Source organism: Oreochromis aureus, linkage group 7 (genome assembly GCF_013358895.1).
Source record: "Oreochromis aureus strain Israel breed Guangdong linkage group 7, ZZ_aureus, whole genome shotgun sequence".
NCBI classification, from domain to species: Eukaryota; Metazoa; Chordata; class Actinopteri; order Cichliformes; family Cichlidae; genus Oreochromis; species Oreochromis aureus.
This window is the reverse complement of record NC_052948.1, coordinates 52269546-52285643: the sequence shown is the minus strand read 5'-3', so window position 1 is coordinate 52285643 and position 16098 is coordinate 52269546. Positions and strand designations below refer to the sequence as shown.

The following is a 16098-nucleotide window of genomic DNA, read 5'->3' as shown; positions in this document are numbered from 1 at the left end:
TTAAAGATCACATCAGATTACATTGATGCTTCTTGTGAGTTAACCAGTCCTTTGCATTGGAAAAAGGCATCCTGATACGGCGCACGTCCGAGGAAGGTTTTCACCATGTCCATCCCATCCATAGAGCCTCCAGTTTCCAGTATCACTCTTCTGTACTCTTTTCCAACCTGTGTTCAGGGCATAAATGCACATATAAAGACAGTTTCAAGAAAAATAAGACACATCATTAGAGTGAAATGTTCAACCAGAAAACCAACCTTTGGATTCATAATGCCTTCCTTTTTAAAACGACTGAAGAAAATGTCCATGGAGTAGACTTCGCTCCATAGATAGCTATAGTACTGACCATCATATCCTCCAGCTAAGTGGCTAAAACTGGCTGTCATGTTGGTTCCTGCAGAGAGCAGATCTTTGTTACAAATCGCTAATACAAATTCCAAAAAAGAAAAACGATAGTGTCTGTGCGCTTCATACAAAACACTGAATACAAACTACTAATGCCCACAGTGGACTGTTTATTATAAAATGTAAATCCGCATCACTGATAGAAATTCTAATGCAATAATTTCTCAAATATATTCTAAATAGCTGAAGCTAAAGCTGACCTGGTGTAGCAGGAATACCCAGGATGTCCTGGCAGTGCTTTGCAAACACCTCAGCAGTGTCTGCACGTGGGCTGGTGTGAAGCGACTGGTCCACCTTACTAAGGACTACCTGACGTAGGTTCATAAGCCCTGAAGTGAACACATCAACAGAGACTCTTCACTTACACATAAATGTAACACAGACTTTTTTGTGCAAAGTTTAGGTGTCTGACCAGTGTTAGCAACTCTGGAGGCAATCAGTTTGTCGAGCAGCTCGTCTGGGATGGAGGTACCATCTTTGTAGTGACAGGACATTCTTCTCAGAGGCTCCTTTTCCCAAACCCAGTTCTCAAGCATTTGAGACGGCACCTCCACAAAGTCTGTCTCCACCATTGTTCCACTGAATTCTGAAAAAGCAGTCTGACGCATACACAGAAAAACTAATTTTTATTCATAAGCACACAGTATACAAATATCAATAACTTCCTGACTGAACATAGCGACTGACCTTAGAGCAGATTTCGTGCATGACATGACCAAACTCATGAAAATAGGTCTCCACTTCATGGTGTTGGAGGAGAGAAGGACAACCTTTCCTAGGCTTGGTGAAATTGGCCACCATGGCCGCAACCGGCAGCCTGCGCTTTCCATCGGGGCCTCTGCAGCCAGGCTGGAGCCCAAAGCAACCTGCGTGGCCATACTTTCCCTCCCTGGTGAAATGTCACAGTCAGGCTGAAGTCTATCACACAGATCAAGAGCTCTAGTCAATGTTAGTGAGCTCACACTTCATAAAGACATCAAACACAGGATCTTATCTTGTCTCTGAAAAAAATGACACATAATCTACCTTGGATGCAGATCCAGGTAGAACTGACCAATCTCCTCCCCTGTTTCAGTGTCCCGGGCTGAGTACAGCTTGACATTTTCATGCCACACGTCAGCCTGTTCCACCTCTGTGAATGTGAGACCCAGCAGCTCCTGGTAGATACCAAACAGCCCTTCTGTCACCACATCAAGAGGGAAATACTCGATTAGTTTGTCCTTGTCCACAGCAAACTTGCGCTGCTCCACTTGATTCATGTAGTAGGGTAAGTCCCAGGCATTAATCTTCTCATCAAACTGGTAGCCCTTCATCAGGCACTCCCTCTTCTTCAGCGCAAGAATGTATTTCCTCTCTTTGATTCCCACGGGCTTCAGCGTTTCATGGAACTTGTCTGTAAAGGCAGAAAAAGAAAAACTCCTTAGTCGGAATGTGAAGCATGCAATTTTTTTGAACCTTTTGCTGTCTACTTTCTTATCTTCTTTTTAAAGCCCAAATCAAACTAACTCCCTTTGCACACTCAAAAAAAGAATATGAAAGTTGAACGTTTTTGTAGAGGAAATCTGTTCTAAATCTGCAAATGCTGAATATTCAAAATTTGTTGTTTGCATTGAAAACTATTAGTGCGGTTCTGGGTTCCTGTGTGATATTTTTTGAGTTTTGGTTCCTGTTTTGATTCTATTTATGTCATTTCTTATGTTTCCTTTCTTCTTCTTTCTGTAGTATCCCACTGCTTCCTTGTCTTTGTCTCTCTGTTAGTTCTCTTGTCTTTCTAGTTTACACTTCCTGTTTTTACTGTGGGAAAAACTTTTCTTTGTGCCTCTTGTACTTTAACCTTTTGCTTTTGTTCTGATTCTATGATTTATTCTTACTGAGCATCTCTCTGTGCATGTATACAGTCTTGTCTTTTTCCTTTGTTGGACTTGAATTTCCGTGCTTCTTGTGCTCCTTTTGTGAGCTCTGGTTTGTTTCACTTTTTGAGATTAAAGACATGCTTTTAGTTGTTCAACCTGATTACAGCCACTACTAATTATAAAAAGCTGATGTTGTGTAATTTGTCATTAGTAACTGATTACATTTCACCCTGCATGTTATGTGACTGCGTGTGGAGTTGCACACCCATTCATCTGTCCTATTGAGTTTCTTTTCCTACTTTAAGGCAGTTATCAGGAGGTGGGAGAGCTCATCTTAAATGACAGGGAATGTTTGCATGTGTATGTGTGTGGCAGCGAGGTCAGCTGTCAAAGAGACCATACCCAGAAAGTCAGACACGTTGCTTGCATTTTTAGCCATGTTAATCTCCAGCACATACTCAGCATGGCTACCGTAACCAAGTAAGTGTGCAACCTTCGCCCGCAGCTGTATCAACTCTTCTAAGATTGCCGTGTTTACCTGGGGGAAAAAAACGAGAGACGCGGCTCAGTTAAATCATTTAATTAGGCTTATTAAAACAGGTTTCCAGCCTGAGTTGATTCTGTGACACATTTGGTAACCAGTAGTAATATGTGGTTTCACCAAGCAGGTTCTCTGGGCTGCAACTTCAGCCCTCTCAAGACATGGGATATGCAACATTGCTTGTTTCATTAATGTGCTAAAGTGACAGCAATCGCTGATTGTATCCTTGTATGTCATTTAGACATACGAGCAGGCGACAAATTAAAGGAAAAAGCTTCCCAATGTGGCTTGAGTAGCTACCACAACAACACCAGGGCCTGTTGTCCGCAGCTTTTTATATCACACATTTTCTCATTTCACCTGCACATGTGTATGGATCCATAGCTGTCCAACATTAATGCGACTTATAGTTATTTTTATTTTTTTTAAACTGGAGTGTTTATTGAACCTTCAGGAAACTAAAAAAATAATAATAATAAGTTTGTATCATTTTTGGTATATCCAGCATTATTGGTCATAGTATGCTTATCCTAATCAAACAAAAACCTATAAGTGGCCAAAGAATCAGATTGTTAGAGGTCTTAGAAACTCATATATCAAATATGATCCGCTTGGCATTACAGGGTTAAAATTTGGGATATAAATATTAATCATCAGCCTGCGGTTTACCTCTTTACACCTGCTGTTAAAAGCCATTTCCATCTTTCTCCTTGTTTCAGGATTATGGCACCTCTTCATCAGTGGATAGTAATGGGGATATTCCAGGGTCACTTTATACCGTCCTTCAGCCGTCTTATCCAGTCCACTGAGAAAAGTGGCAGCTAGCCCACCTGAGCAAGTATGGCACAAGAGAATCAGTGAATACGGTTAAAGCGTGGCTCTCAAGGCAGCGTTTCATGAGTTTCACGTAGCAAGCTCACCTAATTCGTGCTCAGAGAAAATAAGAAATTTGCTCTCCTCGTTCAGATTCTTGTTAAACTCGATGGAGAGTTCGCTGATGAGCTTGGAAGTTCTTTTTATTTCCTTAGGAGAGAGAACACAGAGCGAAAGACATCACAGAGATTTTAATTTTTTACTATCTAATAAGATAAGCAAAGATTTACAGGCACTTTCAATGTGATTCTATTTGCTTACTTCTTCTTTTCAATTATGAAACATTGGAATTAATCTCTAAACTCCTTTAACCTGTAACTTTAACAAATGACTTCCATATTAATAATCAGATCACACATTACATTACCTCTTGTATATCTTTAGACAGGTGCAATCCTTTCCTCTGGCCCAGTGTAACAAGTCTGTCCAGGAATCTTTTTTCCTCAGCTGAAAGGTTGTCTTTCTGTTTATTCTACCAAAACACAATCATAATACTAAACATCTTCTCATACAGGTAGAATAGCAGGCATTCTGCTAAATTTATTCACCTATTTATATATTGCATGCCAGGGAGCCAGCACAGCATGAAATAACATATGGCACTGGCTGCCACTGATCAGATGAGATTACATTTCGTTTCCAGTCTAATAAGAACCAGTAGTCCTTGCGCCTCTATGATCTGTTGGCCTCTGGCTGACATGAAGTGTGAAAATAGTTTAAGATTTTCATAAATGCAGCCAATCCTCACACATTAGCCTTTTATGATTAAGACTGCTTTAACACGTCATTATCTGTGTGGCCTCATAAAGGTATCAGTTTTTACAAAAGTCCTCACTTTACTTGAAGTGAATGTAGCTCGAGTCGTACCTGCAAGGCAGTGATTCGTTTGAACACATCTTCCCGCATGTTTATCTCCACGTCCAACTCAGACAGTCTCTTTTCAGCTTCGGTGCTCGCTGATCGAAGCTCCTTAGAAGGACAAACATACTGAGGGAAGGCAAGAACGTGGCGTGATGCTAAGGGAGCAAAGCAAACAAAAACAGCGACGGTGAACGTTACAAAAATAACAGAATAATAAAAAACAACAACAACAGCTAAAAGCCTTTGTATTCCTTCCTAATGAAGACAAAAAATAGAAGAGAATAGCTACATTAGATTTCTGATGATGGTACACAAGGGCGTAAATTATTCCAATATCAATTAATTTTTTTTAAAATGTGTAAACACATATACACGCCAGAGTGACGTAGTAGCTCATCAGGGTCATGATCAATCACAGTTTGCATATTACTGCCTGTAAAACCACAAATGTGACCTTGACTTTGAGCACAGATTGGGTGAAGCTCTATTAGCTGATCATTGCATGTAACTTTGATTAAATTACGATAAATACTGTTGGAGGAGTAATCATTCATGTGAGCTATGGATGGATGGATGGATGCCTCACCATGTTATAAACTCATCAGCCCTTGGATAGGAAATGCCACTAATTAGTTAGGAAGTGTAACAGGAAGACACCACTTGACTCCACACCACAGTCTGCTCAGGTGTGATGCTACTCTTATGCTGCAGACAGTGCTAGGAGTAATGTAAGCAAAGAAACTGCTGCAAGAACTAAAGAATTTTCACATGTGCAGCATAACTCTCTGTGATAGTATAGCTTACTGATGTTATTAACATGTAGTTAGCTTGTGTATACTCATTAGCGGGATTCAAACATTGTTGGGTTTGTTGGTTTCATGGAATTGTAAACCAGAATACACCAGCACACTTACATGCATAATCCATCTTAGCATTAGCCAAGGTCATCAGGGTGTTTTCAACAGAGACATTTTCTATATTTAGGGATCCAACGTCGTCATAGACCTTCTTTACTCTGGCAATTAAGCTGTCTGTCATAGTCCTGATCTCATCTGGAGACAGGTTCCACCTCAGTGTGTTCCTCACATGTCCTGCCTGAGAGCAGTCTCTGGCAGACAGCACTGACCCACTAGCGATGGTCATTCTCAGGAGAGGTTTACAGACCCTGTAAGAAAATTGGACCTTTTAATACCCACCGCCCCCCAAAACGAACAATATTTTCTATTGCTCCATAGTCAAGAAACCGATCAGCTCGAATAGGTGGTATTAATGTAAGCACTATCTTCATGGACACACTCGATACACTTCTTTCCATGCTATAACCGGTGATGTTTTTCCCTCGTGGTTCATCCATCAGTGTAGAGTTTCATGCCATGGCAGTGCGAGCGGAAGCCTTTCAAACGAAGTTCATAAAAGCGTGGAATAACTGTCAAGCAGCCAAAACGTACAAAAACAGCTCAGTTATCCTTAAAGTGCCAATAAGCAGGAGTTGTCACTTTGTCACTTTAAATTATTTTTAATTGCGGACAGGTGTCCGTGGAAGCAGAACACACTGCAATTAGCAATTTAAAGTTGTTGAAGGTAGTTCACCAATCTGTCACACATACGTAATAAACAACCACAATTTAGTGGACTAGTCCATAGTGGACTATGTTTAGCATACCTGAAATGTGCTCGGCAAACTATAGCTGTTAGCAGATACATGCCAGCAGTATCATGCGATTTCTTTCAGCAAAAAAAAAATAATTACATAAAAATAAAATTAACCCGTTTCTTCCTGCCTTACTATGGCTCAGTCCCTGTAGTCGCAGCAAAGACCGGTATCTCTCCCCGTTTCTCGCGTGGGAACCGCTTCTTATTTCCGTTGTTAACGCGCAGGCGCAGAGGAGGAAGACGCGATCGATCTGACTTGAGCCCTCCTCATGACGCGGTAGCAGCAGACAGCTGGATAAGACCTCAGGTAGGTGGGCGGGAGGGGGGACACACACTGAACAGCATCCTTTAATAGAGTGTTATTTTTAAAATGACTTCGTGTTGTTTGTAGGGCTCCGAGGATGACCTCTGTTTCCTCTCCTCCTCCTGTTTTCCTGTCTTGTTTTGTTTTTTTGATAAAGGGTTGTGATTGTTTTAGCCAGCATCACACAAGCAGCGCGCGAGCCTTGTTTGTCCGGACCGTCAGGGTGTAGATTTCCTTAAAAGACAAACACCTGCCAGCGCCACTGGCTAAATTATAATTTTATTTTAGCAATGCATTTATTTAAAATAAACGTATAAAGTCAGTGCAGTGAATGAAAACACCCATTATGCTATTACATCACAGCTTCTGCATCACTGCATTTACGTGTGTCAACACACACGAAGGGAGGAGTAGCTGTGCTAGCTAGACTCAAATGAACATAACGCTTGGTTTCAGCACGTGACAGACGTATGAGGCAATAGTGTTTGTGTCTGTAGCATCCCTCACTGTGATTCTGTGGCCATGTTTTTTTTTTGCCCCAGTTTCCCCACACGCTTTTTGCCTCAGTCCGACTTAGAAAAATCAAGCAGTAACTAGCCTTCTGAGGGGCAAGGCTTTTTTTTGTTATAGGCAATAAAATGACAAGAAACTGCAGATCGCCAGTATCAGTTGTAGTGCAACTTTGTAGCTGTAGAGATTTACTATCAAAATGCAATGCAGTCATTTGATATTCTCCTTCACTGCTACAGAGTCCTTAACAAATGCAAGATAACTACTGGCACCCAAAAAATAACCTGGGACAGTCGAGCCCAGGTTTATAATTAGGTCATAACTACTATCTCAGCCTCTTCTAAACCTGAGAATATAAAACGTAATGTATTGCTGAATAAAAAATGAAATGCATATATTAAAAGCACCAAAAATGTGCTCCCTAAGCCAGCTTCTTTGTTTTGAAGTAGTGCCCATTTTTAATAGAGTCACACTGATACTGAATTTTTGCATAACAATGCCCGTATTGATTTTTAGGGTTAAAAAATATTCAATAATATAAACATGTAACTTGTAAATCAGAAATTAAACTGGAAAAAGGAACAGGTCATTCTTTATTAACCTTTATTAAATATTCTACATTTTTTATATACTTGTGGCAGAACAGCATAATTCAATAAAATTGTCTGATTGCTATATCAGCCAGGAAATACAGTCTTGAAAAACTTTTCACTGGACTGTATGCACTCTAGCGAAAAACTACATGCTTGTAGAACCACCTTAGTGTATAACTTTGTCACTCTCTCACATTGCTATGGAGGATTTTTGGCTCAACAAATCAAATAAAAAACAAGCCGAAATCATCAGCCCACCACCAGACAGTTGGTAAAAAGTGTTTGTGCTCATTTTAAATTCGACACTCTGGTCTTGTCTGTCCAAAGGACATTGTCCCAGAAGTCTTGTGGGTTGTTCACATGCAAGTTTGCAAACTAGAGAGAAGAAGATTTCTCATGGCAAGCCTTCCAAAACATTTTAGTCTTTTTCTAAGTGTACTGTCATAAAATTAAACATTTAAAATGCTTACTGAGCCCTGTAGAGTGTGAGATGTAGCTCTTGGGTATTTTGCCATTTTTCTAAGCATTGCGTGGTCTGACCTTGAGGTGAACACACACCTAAATGCTCCAAACCAGCAAGCTGCAAAAGTTAATCAAGTGCATTTGATAACCCGCATTTGCCTGCTGCTTACCCTTATAATTCCTATGGAAGCAGTAGGTGTGTACTTCAGAGGACTGCATAGAGTCTGTGTCCGAGTTTGATTAAATAAGCACAATTACAGTATTTTATACTGACTTAGTTATAGTTAAGCATTACAGTTAAGCATTATTTAAGCATGTGTTTGTTACTTTTATTATGAAATGGCACCTCGTGAATTAGTAATTCAGTCACCATTGAGTGGTTTCCTTTCCATTTGATTCCAAACCCCTTCTTGTCCCTACCAGTTTCTAGGTAAAAATGGCTGTGGAAAAGCGCCTGGCATTCTCTATTGTGCAGTTCCTACGAGATCAAACACATTGTGGTACTTTGAATTCTGATGAGCAGGAAAGCCTCGAAGGTAGGTCGACTCACTGCACTTATGCCTTAGAAAGTGTCTGTGCAAACACTGGGCACTCTGCCTTGTCTCGTCCATTTCAGAGTTCTGAATCTGCACAAACTGTACATACATCATGTCCCTTTTCTTGATAGTAAGCTAAGAACTGTCACGGTAGTAAGAAAACATGACCAAAATCAGGGTTTGATAAGCAGTGCTGTTGAAAAGAATTATTCAAATGACTTGCTCTGAGCGTAGAGCCAAGTTCTGACTCAACATGATTATCCAGTTAACACAAAACTACTCTGTCATATGTTGGCTGATTCTCCAATGCAGTTGCTATACAGTGCTTGGAGACCACCTTCAAGATCAGCTCCAGTGACTGTCATCTTTCAGTGCCACAGTCACTTAGAGAGATATTCCTCAATGCCCTGCTCAAGGTGGGTAGTGCATGCTTTACAGTATTGTAAAATACACAGTACAATTATGACGACTTAATTACACCAGTGCTTTTTTTGTGTCCAGTCAGAATGTCCTGTGTGTTTATTCACTGACTCTTTTATTTTACATTTGCACAGAATGACAATCTAACCATACCAGAGAGCTCCCCATCTCCTGAAGACATCGAACGAGCAGAGCTGCTTAAGAATGAAGGTAATCTTGAAACACTTCACATCTAATTACATTAGGTTCAGAAATAAATATGGTGAGCTTCTACATTATTATTATTATGCATGTTTTGCATCAGCTCTGATGCGCTTCATAGTGGACATGTATGCATTACCTTATTTTGTATTATTATTACTTAATTTATGATTTCCTATTATTGCTGTTTTGTTGATCATATTAAACATGGACAAAGTTTGAAATAATCCCTAAACTTCTACCTTTCTGTGTCTGTTCTTGCTTTCTTGTAAATTCATCCCCCACAGGGTTTGGAATGTTTTATTGAATTGTGCTGTCAAATTGTTGTGGGTGGGGAACACACTGATTACATTTATCATCACTGGAGGCACCATGATTAGTTTCAATTCTATTTGTCACGATGTAAATGATTATGTAGCAGTGCAAGTTCAGTTGATGTTTCTCAAGTGCATTTGAATCTAATTTTGTCGTATTTTCCTCATTATCTATCATATATATACTGTTAAAGTGATGGATGCTCATATTAAAAAGGCCTCATTGAGCCAAAAGCTCAGGCTTCATTCTGAACACTCTATTTCAGACAGTTTTTTTTCTGCTCTTGGCTTCATATGTCCTGCTCACAGAAGTAACTCACTTCAGAACTCTTTTGTTACTAGTGGCAACCACCCAGACGAAACCTGCTTTTATTCATTAAAATCTTTTGTGAAAGTGATGCAAAATTTATTGTGCTATTTAAATAAATTCAGACAGAGGAGGTGACCAATATTTGTAATTTTAATATATGATTTGCACCTGCATATAATAGTGTAGATATAAAAGCTGGTGGATCAGTTGAAGAGCTTATAACTCTGAAACATCTGAAGCTTGGTTAAAGTAGTATCCTTACATATTGTTAGTGTTACTTTAAAACACCCTCAGCCTGTGATCTAAATGTGGGGAGCATGTGCTTGGTTGACCTTTGCCGCTAGGGTGTGTGTGTCCTGGCATCCTGGTTGTGCTTTTCCGTGTCCTTCCTGGGGTTTGGGTCTGTTCGCTGTCTTTCGGCTCCCTCAGTGCAGTGGGATCCTATTCCTGGCTGTCCATGCTGCCTGGGTGGGACTGGAATGTGCTGTCTGGCCTCTGTTGGGTCTTAGTGAGGGCTTCAGACACTGGTGGAGGCCTTCCTGCATGTTTCTGTGTCGACATGTTGGCGTCCACTGCCACTTTGTCTTTGCTGTTGGTTGTAGCAACTTGGGGTTTCTAGGTGGGTGTGTATGGGTGTTTGCTCTTTAAAGACTCGGGTGGCCTTGATGGGAGTAGGCGTGTTCTGTTGTTTCTGCTCGTTTCTCTGTCCTTGCTTGAGTGTTTAGTTTCTGGGTTTTATTCTGGTGGTTGGATGTTGGAGAGGATTGTGCATGCATGTTCACAAGTTTTAAAAAAAAAAGGTGGAGGGGGTGTTTAGATTTCTGAACCTGTAGCTGGTGGCACATAAAACATGTCAATTTGCTTTCACCTACAAGATTTAAAAACCTGCCAATGCTTTTCTGAAGCCCAAGAAAAGAAAAAAAAGACACCTTATATTATAATTTATCACCCTAAAGCTGAATTGTCATCCTATTTTTCCATAAGATTGACTGAATCGGTCATGAGCTTTATGTTAACTTTGTTGTTATAACTACACACTTTGTTTCTTTAGGAAACAATCACATGAAGGAGGAGAACTACAGGAGTGCAGTGGAGTGCTACACAAAGGCAATTGATCTGGACCTAAGAAATGCTGTGTACTACTGCAACAGGTATTTACTGAAGTGATATTTTACGCTGTTACTGATCTGAACTTAATTTTGTCCTTTAATCGTGATTTGTAGATTTGTATATAATGGCAGACAGTAGATAAACAAAGCAGAGCCGAGTGTGATGTAATGCTTGAACTGTTCGAGAAAGTGCTTGCTGACCGATTCCCTCCCTTTTTCATTACCCACCTGAACACAAACATTACACAGCGCTCTGAATTTATTACTTGCAGGGCTGCAGCTCACAGTAAGCTGGGGAATTATACCGAAGCAACTAGTGACTGTGAGAGAGCCATTGGGATTGATCCGACCTACAGCAAAGCATATGGGAGGATGGGGTTGGGTCATTTACTATTAACAAGTCATTTTAAATAAACTGTAGCTCTCGCCATAATATTTTCCAAAAATAACTACTCACTCTTTCCTCTGTGGTTTCAGGTTGGCTTTGACAGCTATGAACAAGTATCCAGAGGCAATTACGTACTTCAAGAAAGCTTTGGTATTGGACCCCGAGAATGACACGTACAAATCCAACCTGAAAATCGCAGAGCAGAAGCAGAAAGAAGCAACCAGCCCTGTGAGTAGAAACAAGCCTCTTGCTTTTAATCCTCTCCACACGTGTAGCGTAATGTAATTGTGGTTAATGTTCATATTTTCTTATTGGACTGTCGTTTACACATCTCTGCCACAGATAGCAGCCGGACTGGGATTTGACATGGCTAGTTTAATCAACAACCCAGCCTTCATCAGCATGGTAAGAGCACGAGTTCTAACAGGCACAGCTTCCATTCAGGAGCCTCAGGATTGTTTTTATTTTTTACTGGATTAGTCCCAAGAGTGATAGTTAGCCTGTTAAACAACCACAGTAATTGTCTAGCAGAAATGAGAGCCTGACAACCCGAGCTCATTAAATTATGACACATGGGAGCGTGCGTTTGGCCGAGAATGTTTTTTCCGAGCACGCCAGGATTTTATTGCAGCATCAAGGACAAGACACATCTAAATCCGATAGCTGTGTATGCGCATTCAGGCCCCACAGCGCTAGATGGTAGATTGTTCTTCTGACAAAATTGCCAGTGTGACAAAAAATAAATTGCCCTTTTATTACGTACGTGAGAAACACATCAAGAATTCATGTTGATTTCTCTTTGCAGGCTGCCAGCGTGATGCAGAACCAGCAGGTACAACAGCTGTAAGTCGAACTTTATGCATTTACTTCAGCATTCAATTGTTGTTTCCAAATATGAGTCCCACCGTGAACTGACTAACTGTGTCACTGTGCTCAGCATGTCAGGAATGATGTCTAATGCAGTGGGAGGCCCTGCAGCAGGAGTAGGAGGGCTCTCAGACATTTCCAGCTTGATTGAAGCGTAAGTACACTGAATGAAAAATTAAAAGCATTACTTAATTACACCATTATTTAGTTGAGCTAAATGACCTTTTTATATGTACTATTTATGCTGAAAGATGTGGCAGTTTCTTTGTAAAGTCTTTATATTGCATCTCGCTGTAGAGTAATGCGCTGTACAGTTCCCCAGATAAACCATATCAACTTGACACATTCAACAAACCAGATAAAACGTGTTTATTTGTCAGCTGTAGAGAGGATTTAAGGAGAACTTGTTACCTTTGAGTGGTTTTTGTGCCAGCTACTGTAGCTACTGATATTGATCTGACTCTTGGCAAGGCACAACTGGGCAGTAAATTCCCCAAATTGTACCAAGATTTATTTCAACATTTCTGAAACAATAGTTGCAGTTTTTACAATATTGGTTGTAATATTTTATCCCTGTTGCCTTGTCTGGAGGTGCAAACCCACTCTGGGGTGTTAAAGTACCTGTTTGCAGATTCTGAATGATTGAAAGAATTTTAAAGCAGGGACAGAAGGCACAGCTGTTAGAGTTGCTACAATCTAACTGATGTGATATTTTCATGTTACAGAATCCTAAACAGACATCACTCATTAACTGGAAACTCAGCATCAAAAAGCTGCACTGCAGTACTGTGCAAAAGCCTCGAGCCATGCCTAATTTCTTTATATTTAGCTTCCAACGAGCCACACTTTCTTGTAATTTTTAAATTGGTCTTGAGCAGTAGTTCTCCTGAAGGTCTTTGGCTGTGTTTTCACCCATTTTTCACTCAACATAATACTATAGTACAATAGTATAATACTATTACTATATAGTGTTATAAGGCAGCATGGTGGTGGTTAGCACTGGTGCCGCACAGCAAGAAGGTCCTGAGTTCAATTCCACGATCAGTCTTTCTGTGTGGAGTTTGCATGTTCTCCCCGTGTTTGCGTGGGTTCTCCCTGGGTACTCCGGCTTCCTCCCACAGTCCAAAGACATGCAGTTTGTGGGGATAGGTTAACTGATTAATCTAAATTGCCCATAGGCGTGAATGTGAGAGCAAATGGTTGTCTGTGTCTCTATGTGTTAGCCCTACGACAGACTGGCGACCTGTCCAAGGTGTACCCCGCCTCTCGCCCTATGACAGCTAGGATAGGCTCCCGCGACCCTGAAAAGGATAAGCAGAAGTAAATGGATGGATGGATAGTATTATATATACTATTTTATACTATATATAATACTATATATAGTATATACTATATACATATAAGGGAAAAAGGGAGAAAGCAAAGCATCGGTGGAAACAGGTCATATGAAGAGAAGAATACAGATTTAAAATTTTTGGTTGACATCACTGTGCTTTACAGCCATCTGTAAAACATGCGAGACTCTGTCATGCTATGGGGATGCATTTCAGCCTGTGGCATTGAGGATCTTGTCAAATTCATGGAATTATGACTGCAGAAATGTATGGTCAAATTTTGATCCACCATGCTTATCAATCTGGAAAGCACCCGTTTGATCCCAAACTCATTGCCAGTGCAGTGAAAGTGTACCTGCATAGAAAAACACACAATGGATTGCTCTCACCAGAGCCTGAACCTTAAGACTATTGTAGCTGTCTGGTATTATCTTGAAAGAGAGTGCAACAAAAGGCAGCCAAAATTCAAAGAAAAGCCTTGGATGTCCTTCAAGAAGCCTGGAGACCAATTCCTAAAGACTACTTAGAAAAAAGACAGTGTGCAATACACATATTGGTACAATATCGTACATATTGTAAAGAGACATGACCGGGCAACAGGCATTATTTTTTTGTATGTTAAGAACAGAACAATTCGTCGTGCTGTTCCTGTTCTCGTTGAAAAAAATTCAGCAAAGTTATCTTTCTCTCAGGGGACAACAGTTTGCCCAGCAGATCCAGCAGCAGAACCCAGAGCTCATTGAACAGCTGAGGAACCACATCCGGAGCCGTTCCTTTAGCGGCAGCGCCGAGGAGCACTCATGATCTAGTCAGGTATTTTCTTTAAAAAAAATGTTCTATTCATGTTCTATTTAGGTATTTATTTAATATTTCAAAATCAAACCTGTAGCTAACTAAAAAAAACAAACTTGGATCATATTTGTATTATTAACATTTAATGTTTTTATTTCAGCCTCATGATTTTTTTGTTTTTCCAAGGAACGGCATCCATATGGCGCGATCACAATCTCTACACCCATTTCTTAAAGTCAGGCCCCCGGCATAGCTGGAATAAAGAGACAAGGATGGGGTTTTAGGCACTTTACTGTGACTAAAGGCTCTGGAGTGGAGATATGAGAGCCTAGAGATTGGACCATGAAGTGAAGCATCTCACACATTTAGGGCAAAACATGTAAACACTAACCATAAAAAAGAGCCACGAATGCATTCAGCCTACCGACAGAATATGAGTAACTATTTTCTTCAGAACTTCTTTCCGTCCTTCAGAGATCATGTTTTCTGTGTGCTGAAATGACTGCCCTCTTCATGTTGTGATTTTAGGGGTTCCTTCTGTCAAGTCATGATAAATGGAGGGTTTGAGAGGAATGTACTTTTACAGCCTTGCGGGGAACACTTCAGCTTTCCCTCATAATAATACACATCGGGTTTATATTATTTGTTTAGTATTATTTTTGTAGACAGAATGCACTGTACTTATTTATTGGGTGATAAACACCGTTCGTTCCTGAGACTCACATCAGTGGTTTTCAGTGATTACTACTTAACTTAATTAAGACAACAGTCTAATTGTATACCAGTGTTTGCAGCCTGCATTATGTTGTTACAGCACTTTAGCTAAAATGAACATCCTAACTTTAAGCCTATTTCATTTCTGATTAACTACTTACAGCATATTCATATTGTTCAGTTTGCATGCTGTTGAATCTGATATTTGAGATCAGATGCTTTATGGAAACACAGGTATGCTAAGGCAGCATATTGTTTTGTCGAAACCATATAAATAATAAATGTCTTGAAACGAAGCTACTCGCATGTGCCTTTATGTCATTATTATATGAAAAAATCATTGTTTACTGTCAGTGAACCGCTTTTTTATTACATGGCTAATTCACCCATTCACACACACATATTTATACAAGTGCAAATTTTCAGTGCCTGAGCACTTTTTTCACAAAACATTCACACACCCAACTTGTAACTCAGGGTTCTGTGTCTTGCCCAAGGATGCTTCAAGATCAAGTCTTTTGAACTTGTGGGATACTGATCGGGTCAGTTAAGTTAGCAGAGGAGGTTGTTAATGTGTTTCAGCTGCTTTGGTGTGAATGAAATGAACAACAAGTGCACTAGAGGGGCAACAGTGAGACAGTCCCCAAAACAGAAATGGTTTTACAGGTGGAGTTTTTTCACCAGTTTTGCATTTCGCTAGGGTCAGTGTCATGACTGCTAGCATAAGGGGATACCTGGAGACTACAGGTAGTCCAACTCCTCCAGGATGCCACATCAGTATGTGCCACTGCTAGAAAAATTGCTGCATGCAAGAACAGGCAGTTATTAGGAAAGCTGTACAGGGCTGTAGAAGGTCCTTAACCCTTAAGCAGGATTGGTATCTGCTCCTTTGTGCTAGGAGGAACAGGATGAGTACTGCTATAGCCTTGGGCTCATTTTCCACACTATGCTTTTTGGTGTTACATGTTTTCTTCTTTGCAGAGGGTTTTCTCTTACTTTAGTTGTGTGACCAAAAATGTTCTCCCCAATCACAATCCATGCAAAAGCAAGTGTTTTGC

At 40.3% G+C, this 16098-nt stretch overlaps 2 protein-coding genes across 6 annotated transcripts; one reads left to right on the top strand and one right to left on the bottom strand.

The window, feature by feature from the left end:
• On the bottom strand, positions 1–6447 carry nln (neurolysin (metallopeptidase M3 family)). Of its 3 annotated transcripts, XM_039614154.1 has the most exons (14): positions 6197–6416; positions 5830–5959; positions 5448–5698; positions 4540–4688; positions 4040–4144; positions 3720–3822; positions 3469–3629; positions 2661–2796; positions 1432–1798; positions 1093–1294; positions 818–1004; positions 606–734; positions 258–394; positions 1–167 (listed from the first exon to the last, which is right to left on the bottom strand). In XM_039614154.1, the coding sequence occupies exons 3-14, from the start codon at positions 5674–5676 to the stop codon at positions 18–20; spliced, it is 2055 nt and encodes a 684-aa protein (XP_039470088.1). In that variant the 5' UTR covers positions 5677–5698; positions 5830–5959; positions 6197–6416; the 3' UTR covers positions 1–17. The 3 variants fall into 3 exon arrangements, with proteins under 3 accessions (XP_039470088.1, XP_031583101.1, XP_039470087.1); XM_031727241.2 differs by lacking the exon at positions 5830–5959 and having other exon boundaries at positions 6320–6447; XM_039614153.1 differs by lacking the exon at positions 5830–5959.
• Positions 6428–15333, top strand: sgtb (small glutamine-rich tetratricopeptide repeat (TPR)-containing, beta). 3 transcript variants are annotated; one of them, XM_031727242.2, is made up of 12 exons: positions 6428–6493; positions 8479–8591; positions 8904–9007; positions 9146–9221; positions 10888–10987; positions 11218–11322; positions 11423–11561; positions 11676–11738; positions 12139–12176; positions 12271–12354; positions 14227–14347; positions 14513–15333. In XM_031727242.2, the coding sequence occupies exons 2-11, from the start codon at positions 8492–8494 to the stop codon at positions 14336–14338; spliced, it is 921 nt and encodes a 306-aa protein (XP_031583102.1). In that variant the 5' UTR covers positions 6428–6493; positions 8479–8491; the 3' UTR covers positions 14339–14347; positions 14513–15333. The 3 variants fall into 3 exon arrangements, with proteins under 3 accessions (XP_031583102.1, XP_031583103.1, XP_039470089.1); XM_031727243.2 differs by having other exon boundaries at positions 14487–15333; XM_039614155.1 differs by lacking the exon at positions 11218–11322.
• The last annotated feature ends 765 nt before the right edge of the window (positions 15334–16098 follow it).

Excerpts from the sequence above, each read along its gene's own strand:
- nln (XM_039614153.1), bottom strand. The coding sequence starts at position 6,237 with ATGTATCTGCTAACAGCTATAGTTTGCCGAGCACATTTCAG. Across the intron at positions 3,823-4,039 it reads TGTCTAAAGATATACAAGAG|GAAATAAAAAGAACTTCCAA; the intron begins GTAATGTAATGT and ends CTCTCTCCTAAG. Across the intron at positions 1,295-1,431 it reads TACCTGGATCTGCATCCAAG|GGAGGGAAAGTATGGCCACG; the intron begins GTAGATTATGTG and ends ACATTTCACCAG.
- sgtb (XM_031727242.2), top strand. The coding sequence starts at position 8,492 with ATGGCTGTGGAAAAGCGCCTGGCATTCTCTATTGTGCAGTTCCTACGA. Across the intron at positions 8,592-8,903 it reads TGAGCAGGAAAGCCTCGAAG|TTGCTATACAGTGCTTGGAG; the intron begins GTAGGTCGACTC and ends TCTCCAATGCAG. Across the intron at positions 11,739-12,138 it reads ACCCAGCCTTCATCAGCATG|GCTGCCAGCGTGATGCAGAA; the intron begins GTAAGAGCACGA and ends TTCTCTTTGCAG.